Source organism: Echinococcus granulosus, assembly GCF_000524195.1.
Source record: "Echinococcus granulosus chromosome Unknown EG_S00109, whole genome shotgun sequence".
Taxonomy (NCBI): Eukaryota; Metazoa; Platyhelminthes; class Cestoda; order Cyclophyllidea; family Taeniidae; genus Echinococcus; species Echinococcus granulosus.
The window spans coordinates 111,645-128,349 of NW_020170489.1; the positions used below are offsets into that span (position 1 = coordinate 111,645).

Consider the following 16,705-nt stretch of genomic DNA (forward strand, 5'->3'; position numbering starts at 1 on the left):
AATAGAGATTAGAGCTATGGAACGAGAAGTAATGAAAAAACGGCTTTAGTGAAAATGAGCTCACTCACAGCACGAAACAGTGGTGTGACAGCACTTTCGGCCAATTTGAGGCAAATTATGAGACATCCAAAATTTTTTGTGCAGCTTTTTAATGTAGATGACGTGTTTCAGCTTTCGTACACCAAGAAAGTGCGCTTATTCGCATCAGGCGCCTCCGTTTGCGTAGAGGTGCTTCATTCTCCCGATACGGTAGTCTCTACTGTTTGCTCTGCTACTTTCTGGTTGTCATGATCCGTCCCTCCACAGACTGGCGCTTAAAGGAATCTGATGGGATTGGAGCTTGTCTGCTTTGCGAAGCCTCCTGTTCAATTGTTGTTGTATAGGACTTGAAAAAATGCGACACCAAAGTGTATCATCCACACCCATTACTCTGAGATAAAAAAACAGCTGTCTGCTACTTTCGACAGGTTATCACAAGGATAATATGTCAGGAAGACCATTCACCACTGCTTAACGGGAGTGATAGTGGAAGTCGAGGGAGCTAGACATATTCGGTAGCGAGCTTTAAAGGCTATTATTTCGTTCTTCACTCCTTTCACGTTACTTCAAAGCGCTCTGTGGAAGAGGTTGTGTGTGGAGCGATTTGTGCCGTGAAGCGGATATTTTTTTCTGACGCTAGAGAAACAAATTTGCCTTCATGTATCCACAAGTGCTTCACTATCTTCATACCCTACGCTTCCAAAGCAAGTAAGGCTTCGTTCCCAAAGGGCCTGATACCTTCTATGTGTCTCTCTGAGTGTACGTTTGGAGAGGAGGACACTTCTGATGCTCTCGTTCTTTAGTTGGAGGCTAAACAATAATTGCACATTAGATCCATCTCCTCGCGTTGCAATCTCCACTTGTTTTCTTGGGTATGTTCAATGGAATCGTCTTTCATCTTCTCTCCTTCTAAACCACTAAAGAAAGGGACGACTCTTATTCCCACAATGCAATACAGGACAACGCAACACCTTATACCTCACAGCCCACACCTCACTGAGAAGCTGACTGAGAGAGAGGGAGAGGGTGAGACATCAGACAGTAGCATTCGAAACAGATTAGAGGGCTAGGCAATGGAAATGGGGCGGAAATGGTGGTGATGAATGCTAGACCTATATCGCCTGCCTCAGACGAAAAAAGATCTTTTATGAAAGTAGAAATCCTCTTTAGATTATGTTTCTCTACAGACCTTAGGCCAAAAGCCACGTAAGTGACTGTCTTAGCCACCGAATTACTAGAAAAAGTCTTTTGTACCACTTAATTGACTGTCTGCAAAAAAGCAGTGCAATTTTTATTTAGTCGTCACTTGGATCCGCATATATTACAAAGGGATTACTGGGGATTTACCACTGACCTTCAGCATCTTATCTAATAAGTTGGCTTGCATGCTTTACCCCCTAATCTGTCTGTAGTGATCCTAATTCCCTTTAATACCACTTGATCTTACATTGCCAAAATGATCTAACCCATTTGTATCTTGGAGTTTGATAGCCTTTTCTTCCTATTATACATAAGGGAAAATACTTTGCCCTTTATTTCAATCCAATAATTATGTCACTGCAATTCCTCCATGTCTGTACTCATTATCGTTTGTCATCTCAATACTGTAGAGACGCATATCACTATAATTAGGGACTGCATTGCTGACCTGCGATTGGTTGTATTTCACTTCCTGCAGCAACGCTGGCCTTGACTTACTTCAATTCAATCTTATCCGGCTGTTCATTTGCAAGTTAATCAAATAGGATCGAGCTGTTTGATTAAGTGACTACGAAGGTTTGCGTAGATTAATTTGTTTGTCGAGACAGTCACCACAAGCATACTGAGGTTTCTGCATTCAAGAAGAATTTTCCCATCTGTGGCAAGCAGACTAGGTCCAGTATTCACCGCCTCCATTCCCAACCCACTCCCATCCCCCGACTTTTGTCTGTTTCGAATGCAGATGCCTAATATCTCTCCCTCCCTCCTTCTTAGCCTAATGCACAGTGAGGTGTGGTTCGTGAGGTAAGAGGCAATACGCTGTGCCCAATTGTGGGGAGAAGAGACAAACTTTCTTTTGAGTTGTTCTGGAGAAGAAAACGAAGAAGTTATTTTAAAAACACGTCCGAGAAATGATGTGGAGTTTGTGGTGGGGAGATGGATGGGATGTGTAATTACCATTTGGCTCTCAACTAGAGACCAAGAGCGTCTGAAGTCCTCATCTACATTCAGCTTCAAATAAAGCATCGAATCTCTTAAAAATGAAGCGGAGCGTGCCTTGAAAGTGTAAACTAGCAAGATTGTGAACCATTTGGGATAAGTGAAGGCCACCTTGCTCACTTATCTTTGGGACAAAATGTCTACATCCAATCACAAATTTGGCCAAAGGTGAATTGCTTAACTGGGCTCGTTAAACACCAATGAAATTGTCCTTGAGATGTTCTTATCGAGAATTGAAGCGTTTTCTCATCTTGAGGAGGCCACTGTTTTCAATTTGTTTATTTAATTTACTTTGGAGCGGCAGATGATCAGTATTGGAACGGATTGAAGAAGTGGACAAGCTCGGTTTCGCATAAGAACCATTCAAATTGGCGAAAAAAAGACATTACAGCGCAGATTAAAGAATGGCTGAGAAATGGCGCCCATAAATGCTTTACAATGGGCGACAACAAGAAAACCACTGACTTTTGGTTACCAGAGGGAACAAATTGAGGCACTTGTCTGCTCAGTTTATGCGATAAGAAGTAGGGTAACTAAAAATTGTGAAATTGTGAGCTTGAAATATATTGCTTTACCTTGGTCCCAAAAGAGGTCACTATTTTATCCTTAATAAAGCCACTAGTGTTGGCTAAATGTTTCCTGTAGTTGTGTCTATTCTGAGCGTCGAGGCATTGACACAGGTTCATAATACAGAATAAAATTGGGTGCGTGTTTACTACATAAACCAGTTCCGTTGTAATCAAAACAAATTCGTCAGGATTGATCGTTAGAGTTGTCGCAGGAATGTTTTTCAGCATTCTATGGTGATGAACAGCAATGGGGCAAATCCAAAAGGTTGGGAGGCTAGGTTGTTCATAGGCGGCAAATGTACAGCACACCCAATAGGGCAGGCAGGTTGCCAGTTTCATTGAGAAGTTCTGAGCCTGCAGAGGAAATGAATGTGCTACAGACCTGAACGGAGACCAGATTGGAGACAATGGATGCCGAAGTAATGTGGGCTAACTTAAATGGCCAGATAGGTAGAAGAGCTAACAAAGGTTTTGAGGAAACACCTTATTGCGAATAGGCTGATACAAACTCTGAGCTGAGGACGCCCATGATGATTGCCATCCGTGTTACTCATGTTTGCAGGGCAGAAGCAAAGACGATGCGGTGGACTGGGATTCCAGAAACTTAAAAAAACTGACCAGTATGATATCGGAGCATATGAGGTTCCAGCACTCAGGTCGGAAATGATTTTAGCTGGGCTACAGGTTGTAGCAGTGGAGCCCAGATCAAGAGAGACTCAAAAAAAACACGCTAACCATAAAATTTGCTTTGTTTTAAGCATTTATCTCGGCACTTCCTGTCTTCTCTCTCTTTTTTCACCGTCACAGCAGCAACTGGTTGAAGCGAACCCAAATGTTAGGTAGAAACTGGCCTCCCCTTATCAAACGCGAAGAGATCTCCCTGTTTCCAGGTCACTGAGGGCTAAAATCGTTTGTGGTTTACGCTAATGGACTGAATTAAACAAAATTATTTCAACGAGCGAGTGGTTAGAAAGATATTTGGTGACCAAAAAGATTTTGCATAATATTTGGTATGGTTCCAGCCAATGAGTTGGTAAGTAGTGAAACGATTGGTGACGACCCACACCATCCAAGAAGGGGGGACAGGACGGGGGTCAACACATCAATCATGAACAGATGACAATAGGCTTCAAAGATTACTGACTAATGCGATGTCGAAACACTGCTTCTGTTCCAGAGTTGGACGAATGAGTTTCCTTGGGATATGTAAGGTCCAGCGCAGACGTAATTTTGATCATGGGATGAGGTTTTACGTAACCCCATTCTCCTTCAGACTCTTCTGTCATCCGCGTCTTCGAATTCGGTCATCTGCAGCAGAGGGCTTCACTATATGATTCCCTAATGGCACCTAAGCGGTCAACTCCGAAATGAGACACCTTTGAAGCAACAGGGGTCTCTTTCCCAGGGGTAGCAGATTTTAACCCACTCTCCTCTTACAAATCTATGGCTAAATTACCCTAAATTACACTAGTGACATGGATGGATATCACTCAAAAACCTTGGCACATTTTTTGCTATTTCTTTACCATAAAAACGGAAGGTCCACATTGGTATAAAAAATAAACGAAACATTTTTTAGACAGAAAGACTATCCGCAAAACAGCATTGTGTTTGGAATATTCTCCCACCAAAACCTCCTCACGGTATGATAAGAGTCCCTTCAAATGTACAAACGGGGAAAATGTCTTTTGAAAAGGGTAGAAATTAAAAAGGGTTTTAATGCCTTTGATTTGGAAGAATAAATCATGGTAGTTTTAACCAGTACTACCAAGAGACACCGTTAAAGGGAAATAACAACAAGGGCGTGCGTTCTCTCCCGCCTTCGCCTTGATTGCACTCCCACCTACACAACCTCCGTGATTTGCCCTTAAAAAGGGCAGCTAAAAGTACATTTGCTTGAGTAGTTTTGCTCCAAGATTTTCACTTTAAGGAAAAGTGAAATAACACTTTTAAAGTGGAAAAAACGTTTCAAGGTCTACTTTTGTGGAGTTATTTGATATGTTTAACTGTGAATGTCAGTAGGAGCTGGGGGATGGACGATACAGCCTCCTCGCCGTATCCAACTAATAGCCTCTCGACTCTTCAGCATGTTAATAAGTAGCAGTAAGTCGTAAATGGGATGTTCTCCTTTAGCGCATTATGACTCTAAGAGGACCGGGGACGCTACTGTTGACCTAAAGTAAGAATTTCCGGTTCGAAGGTTAAACTACATGCATGGACAAAACGAATCATAACTTTTCTTATTCTAAACTAAAAATTCTTCTCTGATGTTGGGATTTCTTAACAGATAGGGGGTTTCACTTCTAAAGATGGCGACATCCAGGGAGAACGTCGTTCACTGGCAGGAGAAAGAATTTAGGGACATAGTCTAGTGGCACAGACCTCTTCACCTCAAATTATGGTTGCGTGCAGATGGGTCACAACCCTATTTTTTAGATAAAGTATTTTTTAGTTAATTTTGTAATTTACAGAACTATGGTGTTTAAAAGTGATCAGGCCTAATAAAGTTTCGTCTTTTAGCTACAAAATGCAGCACTTCGACTGCATCTTTAGCAACGCGGGCACTGAAGGGCGCAAGAATAGGCCATTCCACTGGGTGGAATGGCCTATGGGCCATGTCGGCAGCACTTCAGCCCCTCTGTAGGTCGACAATACGTTGTCCGTTCTAGTGTTGACAAACTGTCACCTTCGGGGAAGTCTTGGGTCGCTGCATCGGTGGCGGAGGCAAATGGGCCCCATTTTTATTGCCAAATTGTTATACCTTAAGGTGATGGAAGGCGGAACTGTGAAGACTCCCAACAGAAGGGTTGAAAATGACATCTACCTTCGGCAACTGCTCCAATCCAGCGTTCTGCAGGAATGCTAAAAAGGTGAAGCGACATTAGTTATTAGCATCTAAAAAGGCTTGTTACGGCGCTGTCTGTAGTACCTGCATAAAGTTGTCAATCAAGTGAACTTGCAATGTCCCCTCCACGGCTCTACTATCTGGACAGAACTTAGATAGATATAAGGCTGGGTAGCACTGAAGTAGGATCAACGAGGTAAGATGGAACAGATGTGGAACCTTATCCCCACAAAACTAGTTAGACCGGAGTTCCTACGACTAACTATGGCGTCGGTGTAAAACACCGTCTATCGGCATTCCTCCCCTCCCCCAATATATTACTTAAACAGGCCAAAAAGTATCCAGCCCTAGTGGAACTGCGGAGATAGATGCGTGATTTTGAGATGGAACATTTACTTAGTTTCACGTAAATTCGATGGCTAGCAAGGCTGGTTCGTGGAAAGTATTTTGGAAACACTGAGATCTCGCTGCTTGGTTTTAGTGAGACAAATCTTAGGTGGATCAAAAATGTTTCTACCGTCAACGATATAACCTGATAGAATGGCTTGCTGTAGTGCATATGGATGGAAATAATGGGGAGTTGATAGGTATTCTGAGTCAGAAAATCTATTCGGTACTCTCTACAACATTTATTTTGGAATCCTACACTCCGTCTACCATCTGCTCTCTTTACAAAGTGAGTTAAAATTGGCTCCAAAATCCACTCAAGCCTCTCAGAAGTGATTGAAAAAATATGAATTTAATGTTTCACTCTAAACGACCTTTGGCGTTCAAATGGAGCCTTTTTCTCAGACACCAGCCATTTTTTTATCACTGTTAGCACTCTGCTTCAAAACCAACTCGGTAATATCTTTTCCCAATGCTCTTCACCTTCGTTGGGTAGAAACTTCTTGAAGGCAAACCAACAGGGCCAGGCGCCATACCTTAACGTAGAGTGGAAGTCTTCTTGTATCTTTATTCGACACAGCAACTCTTCCACAGGGTCCAATAGGTATCGCCATAAAAGGATTTTATCCACTAATGGAAAATGAGAAGTAGCATTTTCAAACCAAAATTAAACAAAAGGGCATCTCCACGCACCTCCTTGTGCCCAGAAGACTGAGCTACCTTTGTGTGCCCATGGAGCACTGGACACTCAACAGTAAAGCATGATGAAGGTACGATACCTGTCTGTACTAATTTCTGCCTGTGTCGTGAATGTCAAAGGCTGGTGAATGGTTAATCACATGGAGAAGGGAATACTTTGCATCATTACCCTCTTCTGTACTCTCCTGATGATTTTTTCTCAATTAGTGGCAATCACTTCCTCCTCCCACTGGAATCAGGCAAACAAATGAGAAAAAAGAGTGAAGAGGAAACGAATAGGGCTGAGAATAGGCTCAGGTTACTTGTTTCTAGAAACAAAGCCCTCTAAAAATAGCGTGATTTTTAACGACCTGCCTATTGTTGAGGAGGGAGCAGATCAACGTAGTGATAACTTCAACAAACAAAACGTGAATGGGCTCCCTTCATTTGTTTGCCGTTTTTTGTCGAAAAAGCCCAAATTTTTTTTGCTACTTCCCCCTTTTATCCTTTATAAGCCAATAAACTGATTGGCTATGGAGTGGAGAGTTGACACCATTGCAAGACCGACCACGCCTGGGAGAACCAACTTTTAGGGAGCGAATCAAGTTCCTCCTTTTTTGTCGTTCAAAATACATAATTTTAGATGTATTGTATTGCCCCCCCTTTCTTCTCTTGTTCAACTTAGAGGAAGGAGCCAGTATCTCTCCTCCTTTTGATCTCCTAAAAATCTACCAGCCTCTCAGCTCCTTAGCTGATAGATGCCTTCACTTGTAGGCTTTCAAGAGTCACGAAGTACTCAGTCTTTACATTTTACAAGTGTCTTTATGATATTTTGCGTAAAAAAATTTGGGTTGGAACATGTGAAAAAACTCAACAAGTCTTGTTGGAAGTTTCATGTTTCAGTCTAGATTTGGATTTTACTTTTTCCTTAGACAAGGGTAAACAAGGGAGGCGAGTCTAAATGAAATCAGGAAGTTGTTTTAAGACAAATGTACATTTAAACCTTTTAATACTCTCCTGATAATACCTTCTTGCTGTCTTTACCTCATGTCGTTGAAATGAGACGACGAACCCATTAAGAGATGACGTCCATCAACAGTAACAGTGATCGGCGTTGGAGAACGAATTTGCAGAAGAAAAGGATTGATTGACTTCTTACTGCCCTTTTAATCAAAAAGTCGGTGTTAAAAGAAAGTCGAGATGCGAAGAAATCGTGTCGTTTGGGTTGAGTCTGACAAGAGCAGTTGGACGTGAGGACGTGACTAATTAGAGCACTAAATCATTTCAGACGTGATTTATGTCCGACATGCGGCTGAAACCCCACTATTCATCCATGGAATCACGACACGTGGAATCTGTCTTCCTTTTTTCCCTCCCGTTTAGCTCATCCAAAGGGCGTTACTTATCTCTCATGTACCTCTCCCTGCACCACCTTCTATCAGCCTGCCGATTGGTACCGTTACGTGGATTCACAAAAATTTATCCGTTGGTAAAACGGTACTCATAGAAGAGCTTTTGTTAATAGAATTTAAGTAAATAAAAAGCGTTTATGAGTCGGTATAGAAAATGGTGAAAATGTAGGCCCTCAAGTCCTTCAAAGGACCCGAAGTTATCAGTTTGGCCCGGAGGCTATGCTGCCGAGCAGAAGTGCAGTCTTCAAGAACTTAACTGCTCACGTAATTAAACACGGCTAAACAAACTACCAATTTTCCAAAAATGAGGGCATGCTTTTACAAAATAAAGTTGATTTAATAAGTGAGGAGAAGGAAGGGAAGGAGGTAAACTAACCACCTCCTCTTTCCTTTTCAACGGTGCATTGGCTCGATGTCTTCCATTTTTTCTTCTCATCATTTTTGTCAATGTACCGATCCACCAATGTCTTACGGTGTAAATTTGCAAATACGAGCTGGAAAGGAATTGTTGGGAGGTTACAATAGGATCCAAAAATGATGTACTGGCTTACAGTTCTCTTGACAGAGCCCACAGTTGAAAAATTCCTTAGCTTTCCTCACCTAAAACGTGATACATTGTTTCCAATCAGTAATGTTTTGCTTGCCTTGAAACGAGTAGGATCATTCTGTTTTAAGTTCAGGGCATAGACTATACCTACAAACAAGAAGAAAGCATTATTTCTCTTCAGAGTTGGTCCTTCACAAGGGTCTTCATCGGTGAAGTGGTTCGGATTTGATCGCCATCCTGTACATTGACTCCATTCCCAGGGAGAGATATCTTACTGATCTGGACACTCAAACTGCCTTTCACCTAAAAAAATCGAGGAAAGTTAGAATTTGAAACTTGATGTATCTAATCAGGAGTTTTGCAATCCGTTTGAGTTTGTTTGAAAAAAGGTAAGAGGGATGTCCACCTTAATAAAAATCTGACTGACTTTGTGGCCGTTAACTCCCGTTTCGCCTGCTCATTAAGCCATCAAATAGGCACTTAAGCGACCACTTTGAATGAATGGAGAGAATGATAGACAATATGACAACCAAAACTCTTAAATGCACAAAGATCCTGATTTTAGAATAGTTTCAACAACTCGTCTTTGCCTTCAAAACTATCAAAGGGTATAACTTGACAGGGCATAATATTCACCTCTTGACCTGACATGGAAATAGGAATGGGTGCCATTATTCTCGGCTTGATTAACGCATCAAACTGCCCAAATGTACTTTGTCCTGCCTGTTTAGCTTGGCCTTGGTACAGGTGGCCTGCGTTTAATGCGCTTGGCTCCACTTTATTCGCAGTGACTTCTGTTGACGCCCTCTAAAGTGATTTTTGAATGAACTACTTACAAAATCACAGAACTTTTCCTGAAAATTGAGTCAAAATCACTTCATTTTATATCGGTGATGAAGTGGTTTGCCCGGTGGATAAAAACAAAGCGGATTGTTCTTTTGGATTTATCAGCGTTTAAGTCCCATTCTTTAGTGAAGACATTTAAAATTCGTGCATGAATTTAAAAGATTTTAGTAAGGAGGTAGGGTCGGAAAAGCGAAAGAGAGGTGTTAAGTGAGGTTTCCCCCAATTTAAAAATCATTCAAAACCCGTCCATCTAGCTTATCCCATTTTCCCTGATATGATGGTGGGATGAAATGAAAGGGAGGGGAGTAGGATGAGGAGAACAGGAAGGTGTGCGGCACTGGCAGGCTGACCTGGGCATTTTCCTCTATTCCTTACGGCACTTCTCTTTCTGGTTACTTGATGGTCTTGACCGCAAGGCCAAAATATATACTTGCAAAACTTTATAAAGGCGGGAGATGCAAATTCCCATTTTGCATATTTTTAAATTCTATCTTTGGATGGAAGGTGGTTTAAAGGTTTAAAAGAAATTGACTAAACTAATTAATGTGGTGAGAGGATGCACTTTACCTCTGGTGCAAGTAAACAATTTATCTGCATCGTGTCACTTAGAGGAAAATTTGAAAAAATAAGAAAATGTAAGCATTATCTTCTATCTCATTTCTTAGCAGGACAGCCCATCTCCGTTAAGTTGGGATATTTAAACCATTCGAGATACTTTTTTCTCGTTTTGTGATGTAACTATGGGGAAAGCAAGGGGAGGAGAGCACTCATCTCATTGACATCAAAATTACCCTCCCTGTTTCCTGTCGTTAGGATGAGGTCATTTAGCCCACAAAGTCCCCATCTCAGCATGGTAGAGCAATTTACTCGTCACCATTTTATTCGACTTTGAGGAGAACCCAGCTTAATGCAGGAATAGTCAAGGTGGTATCTACTAAGTCAATCTAAAATTGGAGGCTTTGATTAACTTTGTAAGATTACATGTTTGCTGGTTAGCATAAAGCATCCATTCGACTTGCAGTGGTGGAAGGTTGTTAGACAACATCTTTTGAGGTGGCAAGCAGGCAGATTACTCCAGACGTCATCACTTTAAGGCGGCTACTGCAATGCTTTAATAGTTTATTTAACTCTGTGTTTGATTACGCAAGCATTTAGGCCTCTGCAGATGGTCTTCGGGGCAAACTAATGGCCTCAGCCCTTCCCTACGTCAGTAATACATCTACCACACTATTAATAGCTTTTTATAATTTTAGGTAAGACTTGCGGCGCTATGGTGACAAATCTCTGATCAAGTAAATAAACTTTTACCACTTCTAAAGACCCCCATTTTACGCAATATGTCTTCTTCCAGCCAATCTTTTGGATTCAAGGGTCCGAAATTAGAGGTAGAAGAGTGCATTGCAGTAAACTGTAGAATAGATCTGGAGATGTGTAACACTGGACAAGTTGTAAATTAAAAGTTATCTCATGATTTACGTAATGAACATTTAATCTACTCCAAGGGCGATTAAAGACGTAAAAAATAAAAACGTTAAATTTGTTGCTTGTAAAGAATTTAATCAGACTAAAACATTTAAAATTTGTTTGCAAAATTGACGGGAAAGGGTACAGAAGTACTTCATGTTATAATAAAATTGCTTTCTTTTATGGAATAAAGGTTGATTTATTCAAACAATCATGGAATTATATTGTTCTATCCAACAATTTCCGGAAACTTGCCACCCATTTAAGCAATCCAATGAAGGCAAGATTAGTGGTTGCTTGATACTACTGATTTGCATTTGAGCATTTGATCTTAAAAGTATAGAAAGCATGAGCAATTTTTCATCTTTATTACACTTTCTTTTAATGAAAAGGAGGAAATTTTTCACCAATTTGAACTGTCTTAGAGGTTTTGTTTTAAGTAAGTGAATGACTTGTATAGGAAACGCTAAATGTGGCCTTGCATTTACCCTACCTGATCGTGGTAAGTTTTATTTAGTTTCTTCCCACCTTTTCTCGGTTTAGACCTCCTTAAAACCTCAGAATTAATTTTGTAAAGTTATAGTATGGCCTCGAATAGTAAGGTTCTCATGGTGACCTAAAATTGACAAGGTTGTGACACGTGTTTGTCCTGGGTAATGATTTTGAAATATAGGAATTAGTCCAACAGGTTTTGCCAATGCTTGAGGACGGATTAGCAAATGCTTTTTCATATTCTGTCTATTTTCCCTACTGTACAACTCTTACATACTCTGCACCTCCTCAAACAGGATCTAACTGTCTGCTGATATCATAAACTGAATCAGTTGCCTTTACTGTTACTCCATTCACGAAGGATTGTCAAGTGGTTCCTCTCCGTCATCTCTTGTTTCGGGGACACCAATAGGGCTATTATGTTGTATCGAAGTCTCACTTTTACTTGCAGTTAGAGACTGGGACTTTATCACATCAGTAGGCTGTTCCGAATGTCGTATGTGTAGGGAGGTAAATATCCGGTGATTCTCAGGACACGGGAAGGGATGAATGTGGAGATGAATAGCTCGACACAAATAAAATGCATTGGAAAACAAAGAGTTCATCAGTCTATCATCATGATTTGCTTTCATTGTTTATCAGGTTTATTGGTGGTAACCATGTGAACAATGTAATTGCACGTTTAATACATCTAGTGGATGATTATATAGAGGGACAATAGGAGATAGCATTTCTTGCAAAGAACAAAGCACCCCGTAACTGTGAAAAGGAAGGGAGTGGAACCTGTGCTTGCATCAGTTCTCTGGAAGTTGATTAAAAAAGGTAATAAATTTATCTGAATGCTTTTACTGAGGTAAAAGCTCCATCTTCTGGTAGGTGGAACATCCATTTAACTCCCCCAAGTGCATTGTAGGGAAGCCGGAAAATATTGTGTAGGTGGGAAGAAAGTGAACGACTCTGCCTGGTTTATTGCCATGCATGAAAAGACTACACCCCGATATTTTGAAAGCCTGAGTAGAACAAACAATTTTAAAAGGCTCAGAATATATCGCTTTCTGGTTTAAAGATAGTAGAATTACTCCCCTAGGTGGGCTAAAATTTGTTTAACAGAGCTGTCGGGTTTGATCAAAGAAAGAGGAAGCGGACTTACCAATAGGATCTCATGAGTTTGCAATTATGATCTCGTCGAAGGAGGTTTGAGTGATAAGTAGAGGCATAATAATTCCATATATTAAGTCAGTGGATAGAAATTAGACACTTATGGAAAGGTTGGTAAAATATTTTCAGAAGTAATCAAATTGCAGCATGTAGTCCCTTTTAATGGTTCCGAAGCATTTGACTTCCGCTTTTATACCACAATCAATCTCTGTAGGTGAGAAAACCCGTGTCATAACCTGATGCTAATGCCAATAGACTGTTTTTTAATGGGATGGATGTGGAGGATGAGAAGGCATGAGGCAACACTTCTCCCACCTCAATGATAAGTTTTCAGCAATATGATGCCCCACATCGACCTGAAAGAACAAGAATCGGACTTTTTTCCGATGGATTCACCACTCTTGGCTCTTTTAAAAGGAGTCTTTCTTGAGCACCTTTGAGCTGTGTCGAGATCTCAGTAGCAGCAGTTTGGCTTTTGGCGCAGTGAACAACTCAGACTCCTGGACTACTGCATCCACTGTGCATCTAACTCTGTGTGTCTTAGAAGCGTGGTTTGTCTGCCAGCAGCACTGATAAAAGGGTGCGATAATAACCGAGGTCTCCTGTCAGTGGCGAAGAACTGGAAGGGACTCAAAGTTTAGTGAAGTGATGCGACGCTAAGATGCAGTAAACAATTTGAGTCGTAAAACCGTATGCGTCAGTGATGGGCGTATAGTTGTCAGTAGCGGTCTCAAGCATAGTACTTCTCAGTCCGATGCTACAGTAGTCAGACAGTGGGTACAATACTTGATTCTGATACTCGATCAGGACAAGAGATAAGTCCTGATGCGAAGGTCGCAGCCATTCTTGCGCTCCTGATATGTATCAAACTTAGCGCCGCCGTCGATACTAGGATAGTATTCCGACTTTAAACACCTCAAAGTACGAAGTGAAACAAACTGCTTTGAACTAATTAAGTCACCCTATCACGTATTATAATGGTGAAGACTTCGTGAAAAAGTTGACGATGGCATGAATTTAGTTTAGCGACTCTTTTTTTTAATGTGGTTGTACTCCAAGTTATGAAGACAAGGCCCAATCACTTTTATCTTAGCTCGAAAAATACCATTCTAAAATTTGTGTCAAAAAGTACTATGAGGCAAATTTGGCAATTTTTTTTACCACTTTGCAGTAGATAAACCTTGCATTATTACCGTAAATATAAAGTGATGGATTATAGGGGAGAGCATCAATGAAAAGACTAACTGGAAGAGGGAGAAAGAAAGTAGTAGGAGGAGAGAGAGGCGAAGGAGGTGGGGCAAGGTAGTTTTGACGTAAGAGCAGACTTAATTAGCTTAAGCCATTAAGTAGAGGACTTCATTATCCAAGAGCTCTCAGGCCTCTCCGAACGCCTATTCCCCCCACTATTCAACGAAACATAATGCAAAAGAGAGCTCCCAGCTAATCGAAAAAGAAACCTCTTGCTAAAAGCACTTTTGAGAACGGTTAATTGACAGACTTGAACTTTTTCCCGCCTTATGTTGATATTCGAGCTTACAACTAGGATATCTTAGAATAATTTTTAAATATTTGGCCCTGAAAGTTTCCTACTAGAAGATTCGTTTGGCAAAACCTTTTGTTTAGAATTTCAAATATTTGTCCTCAACGGCTGTTGTTCGCTTCCACCGCCGACTTCTGACCCATGGTTTGAGAAGACTAGCGCTGGAGGAAGACATCTCATATTACTTATTACAGGGGCTTTAACGAAAATCAGTGGGGTTAACTCCGCCACGAGACTGGTGTAAGCCGAAAAGTCAAACATGGTGTAATGTCCGCCTGCCACTGTTTATACACTGCATCATAAGTCGTAAATTCGAGTCAGCCTCTCCTGCTGTCTGTCTTCTTTTAAACTTAGCCATATCTCACTGGTTCCCAAACCTCACATCACCAAATGCATGTTGAATTTGACAGATGTGGTTGGAGGTTCTTCCCTCACCCGTAGGGTACAACTTGGCTCCTACGCATACTTTTCGGTAGAGCATTCGGAGAGGGTGCAGAATCTATCCTATGGAAATGGTTTAAGATGTATCGTGTCTAGAAGGACTCTCGCTTCCTTAGTTGAATGCTGAATTACGTGTCACTTGCCACATCACGAGACCCCATGCCTTGTAGTAAAGGGTCTAGCTGTGGGAAGGCCTTGCACAGTGCAGTAGAGCAAAAAGTAGGAAGCCACCGCCTCATACTTCCTTATTTCACCCCAATGACGTTTTTCCGAATGATAGGACGGCACAAACATACATGAGGTTTAGGTTTAGCAGACAGTCAAGACACCATATCATGGAAGACTCACACGTCTTCAAGGTTGCAATAACGGTCATGATCCAGCCACAACTCACTCACTCATCGGCTACCCTTATCTGTATGTAAGTTATGCCTACCACGCACGTCACCGACAGGCAGTGGGAAGTTTGGGTGAACATCGAAGAAGGGGTGAATGTCTCGCCGTTAAAAAGTCACTTGGATAATAACATGTCCATAACTATTAAAAGCGCCCAACTCTAGTGATACCGCTTACTGTAATAGATATTTTCGAGGTTTTGGTCTACTATATTTTCCTTAAAGAAATAACAATGGGAAATGGCTGATTAGTGAACAACTGTGCGACTGAGTGGATGACAGGATTGTGATGGAAATTGGCTTTTGCTTTTTAACTTTACGCTGAATAGCAAGAATTTGGTCAACTCTATGAGATTTACTCACCATCCTCCACTTCCACGGATTTCACCAATTTATAACTAAAAAACTTTGCCTGGTTTGAGCACGTGGAGCATTGCTGACGCAATTTGCCAGCACAAACTCCTTACTTGCCTTACACTACACCGGAAATCTTTTTACTCAACGTAACTTCGCAGGACTACAACATACCCAATCAAAGGCATTCTTCCGCAGAAGCATCCATAATTATTCAGTCAGTGGGAAGAATAGAACATCTCACACCTCATGGCACAAAACTTCTCCCTAATCAGAATCCAAACAGTACAGTGCTTTGACATGCCTCACATTGACTCAACTTCATGCTCTGCATTCTCCGCACATAACCCGAGCAATTGACGCCTCTTCCTGACACGAGACAGTCGACGAGTGAGAGATGAAAGTGGCATGGATAGATGGAAATAGAAGCAGTTAGGTGCGAATTGTTGGCTTCTAGTAGTTGAACTGGTGACCAGATGAGAAGGAAGTATAAATTTTGTCTTTTAGAGATGCCCACATCCAATTAATCCATTCAAGTTGCATTATCTCGGATACACAGGATAGGCAGCAGTCATTTGCGTCGGCGAGCATTAGGGCAGCCTTGTGCCATTACGGTGGCACTAAAGTCGCGCCTTGCGTGACAACCACAACAACCTAATGGGATGCATGAATAAGACATTTGGCATTCTTCGTTGATTGTGGTCGTTAAGGGAAACAGAGTGGCAGACGGAGTGGTGAAATCATCCCCGAGGGCAAGTGCATTTCCGCCATGCCATCTTCCTCTCGAATGTGTCAGTGAGACCTTCACGAAATAGCGTCGATGTGGACACTGTTACTGTTCATTCAAATGCTGGTAAGGCGGTCCCATTTGCCATCTATTTGAAATGGTGGAAAGCAGAGGAGTGGAGGTGAGATTGCGTGGTCACTAAACCAGTCCCAAATAGGACGCCTTTGACGAGTACCTTGAGCAGCGTGATTAATGCACAGTTCGTGTCCTCCACTCCTTCATTGTCTTGACGACAGTCAGATGTTTTGCATGTCTTAGACTTTCCAGACGTAAGACTCAGCCAAGTTTGGTAGAGAGATGACTGTTGAAGTCAGTCTACTTACCTACACTTCAAGAAAGCAAAAACTATAAACCGAGGCCCTTGGGTAGTCGATGATTATAGGTAGAGCAGGAGTAGGATTTACCTCACCGACTTTTTACAACTAATCCACTCGAAGTAGTCTGCACCTGTCTACCCACTCTGAGGTGCATAAGGAAACATCCACATGCATGACCATCATCATTCATGGCGAGCCGATGGGCATAGTGTGGAGAGGTCCAGTTATCCTGCGA

The 16,705-nt window shown here is 41.5% G+C and overlaps 1 protein-coding gene across 1 annotated transcript in view; it reads right to left on the minus strand. All coding sequences in view use genetic code 11, as the record gives it.

The window, feature by feature from the left end:
• EGR_08524 (hypothetical protein) overlaps positions 1-10,567 on the minus strand; it is a gene marked incomplete at both ends in the record, with an annotated part of 11,411 nt that extends 844 nt beyond the window's left edge. The window contains 7 exons of the mRNA XM_024497773.1: positions 1,487-1,540; positions 4,334-4,530; positions 8,421-8,623; positions 8,730-8,823; positions 8,952-8,979; positions 10,090-10,126; positions 10,491-10,567. Coding sequence (XP_024347809.1) covers positions 1,487-1,540; positions 4,334-4,530; positions 8,421-8,623; positions 8,730-8,823; positions 8,952-8,979; positions 10,090-10,126; positions 10,491-10,567 — 690 coding nt within the window. The remainder of the gene's footprint in view (positions 1-1,486; positions 1,541-4,333; positions 4,531-8,420; positions 8,624-8,729; positions 8,824-8,951; positions 8,980-10,089; positions 10,127-10,490) is intronic.
• Positions 10,568-16,705: the final 6,138 nt, after the last annotated feature.